The 2,225-nt window shown below is 39.9% G+C and overlaps 1 protein-coding gene across 1 annotated transcript; it reads right to left on the bottom strand.

Moving 5' to 3' along the window:
* Positions 1-815: 815 nt before the first annotated feature.
* Positions 816-1,994, bottom strand: LOC108909676 (basic proline-rich protein-like). Its single transcript, XM_023455167.1, has 2 exons — positions 1,151-1,994; positions 816-1,069 (listed from the first exon to the last, which is right to left on the bottom strand). The coding sequence occupies exons 1-2, from the start codon at positions 1,992-1,994 to the stop codon at positions 816-818; spliced, it is 1,098 nt and encodes a 365-aa protein (XP_023310935.1).
* Positions 1,995-2,225: the final 231 nt, after the last annotated feature.

The raw sequence follows: 2,225 nt of genomic DNA, 5'->3' as shown, positions 1-2,225 counted from the left end.
ATTTACACTTTCACTCGCGAATAAGTCAAAAAGTATTGACTTTCAGAAAAAACTTTATAGCACAAAAGTTGCTTAGAATTAGTCAGTATATCCAGGAGTTATTTTTAATGAAACATTTTTCACCCCCGAGAAGGGGTGGCATCCACCCCCAGGGTAAAAGCAACCCCTTGTACAAGGTCAACTTTGATGTAGAGGATAAGTAGAAACTAAATCCAAATTTTTATGAAAATCGGTGCTGTTTGGAAAAATTATACGGGAAAATGGTCATTGACTGGACTACATGGGACGATGAAATTTGGACTATAAGTTTCACGTCAAAAGTTGTCCCTCTCACAAAAAAAAAAATTCGATTAGCATTTTTTCGATAAGACCTTTTCCTGGCAGGTATGCCCTATGGTACGTTTTCGATAGGCCACACTGTATTTATAATAATTTACATTTTGAATACTAAAGAGCACATAGGTACACATATTTATAGGAAACGATGATAGATATGAAATCTTTTTTAAGTAACTACTGAATAAAAATAAAAATTGTCTGTTAAACCATCACGTTCCCTTTATTTTTTTTTAATTCACGTAAATGTACTTTGTCTATGTAATATTTTTGTCATACTTAAAAATTGGAAAATCATAAGCAGTAATATTTACAACAGTAGCTCTGTACACGTATACATGCTTCTAAGAACACAAAAGTAAGAAAGTGCGTTTTAATTTTAATGATAAGTAAATACACATTTTCAAAAAAAAATAAATATACTCAAAATTACAAGAATATGAATGTATTTAATTAAATAATTATTGACATACATACACTTAACAAGGACAAGGACAACAAGGCAGGGGACAGCAAGGTGGGGGACAACACGGTGGAGGATAGCAAGGTATGGGACAAGGTGGAGGTGGACTAGGAGAAGGTGGAGGACAGCAAGTTATAGGTGGTGCACAAGGAATGGGACATGGTACAGCTGGAGCTACTGGAACCACTTGACCAACTGGAACACAAGGTGGGGGAGATGGTATAATTGGAGGTGGACATGGAGCTTGTGCAATTAATGGGACACATGGTGGAACAGGACAACAGGGTGGTGGGCAAGGCCCACAAGGACATGGTGTACATGGCCCACACGGGCATGGTCCACAAGGCCCACATGGAGGTGGACAAGACCCACATGGTGGTGGACAAGGCCCACATGGTGGTGGACAAGGCCCAAATGGTGATGGGCTAGGCCCGCATGGGGGACATGAGGGTAATTTTATGTATGCGGGGTAACACTGATACTCCTCTAAATTATTTTTCTTTTCATTGCTGTTTTGACCCAGATGTTTTCCATTTGAGAACTCGCTGGGGCCGCAAGTAGGATCCGGTTTACTAATACAGTCTGGGGATCCTTGACATTCAGATCTCAGGCAATCATCTTGTAGACCATTCCGTTTTTCACAATCACATCCTCTATATAAAATACCTGCCCTTAGTTCCCGTGATTTAGATCTTGGTTCTTTTTTACCGTTCTGTGGTCTTCTGTAGCAGACCATCATTTGAGGAGGATTACAAGGAACACACGGCTGTTCTTCGGGAGAGGGATTGCAAATAGGGACACAAGGTGGAGGTGCCGCAGTGCATATTGGTAGTATAGGTGGTACGCATACTGGGGGCGACGAGGGGGGGCAGCAAATAGGAACTGGAGCTGATGGAGGTGGACACGTTCCTGGACAACATGCTGGAGGCGGAGATGGGCAACAAGGACCACAAGGAGATGGACAGGGACCACAAGGCGCGCACGGACTGCAAATAGGTAAACAAGGTTTTGGTAAGGGATCATATATTTCAATTACAGGTCCAATACAACTATTTACGCACGGTTGGCATGGTGGACAACAAGGGCCGCAGGGGGGGCAAGAGGTGCATTTGTCGTCGATATTATTCACTAAGTCTTTTAGTTTTGTCAGCAAAGACTTTCTCGCACTACTTTTCTCTGGACAAACAAACACCATCGTGAATAGTTTGTTTTATAAAAATTCGAATTTTACACCAATTTTAACACTAAAATTTTGCTTAATACGAATAAAATTTTGATAACAAAAATTTTGACATTTCGAACTGAAAGATATTTATTTAACTAGGTAACGAATTTAAACATCAAAGGTATTTTGATTTCATTATATTTCATTACAATATTACAAGAGCGGTTGAAAATTATAAGGGAACATCTTCAGATAACAAAA

Source organism: Anoplophora glabripennis, unplaced genomic scaffold (genome assembly GCF_000390285.2).
Source record: "Anoplophora glabripennis isolate ALB-LARVAE unplaced genomic scaffold, Agla_2.0 scaffold451, whole genome shotgun sequence".
NCBI lineage: Eukaryota > Metazoa > Arthropoda > Insecta > Coleoptera > Cerambycidae > Anoplophora > Anoplophora glabripennis.
This window is presented reverse-complemented; position numbering and strand designations above follow the sequence as displayed.

What these genes read in the sequence shown, in the direction of transcription:
- LOC108909676 (XM_023455167.1), bottom strand. Translation starts at nt 1,994, where the DNA reads ATGGTGTTTGTTTGTCCAGAGAAAAGTAGTGCGAGAAAGTCTTTGCTG. An exon ending in TGGGTCTTGTCCACCTCCAT is followed by an intron (nt 1,070 to 1,150) that starts GTGGGCCTTGTG and finishes GTTGTCCTGTTC; the next exon opens with CACCATGTGTCCCATTAATT.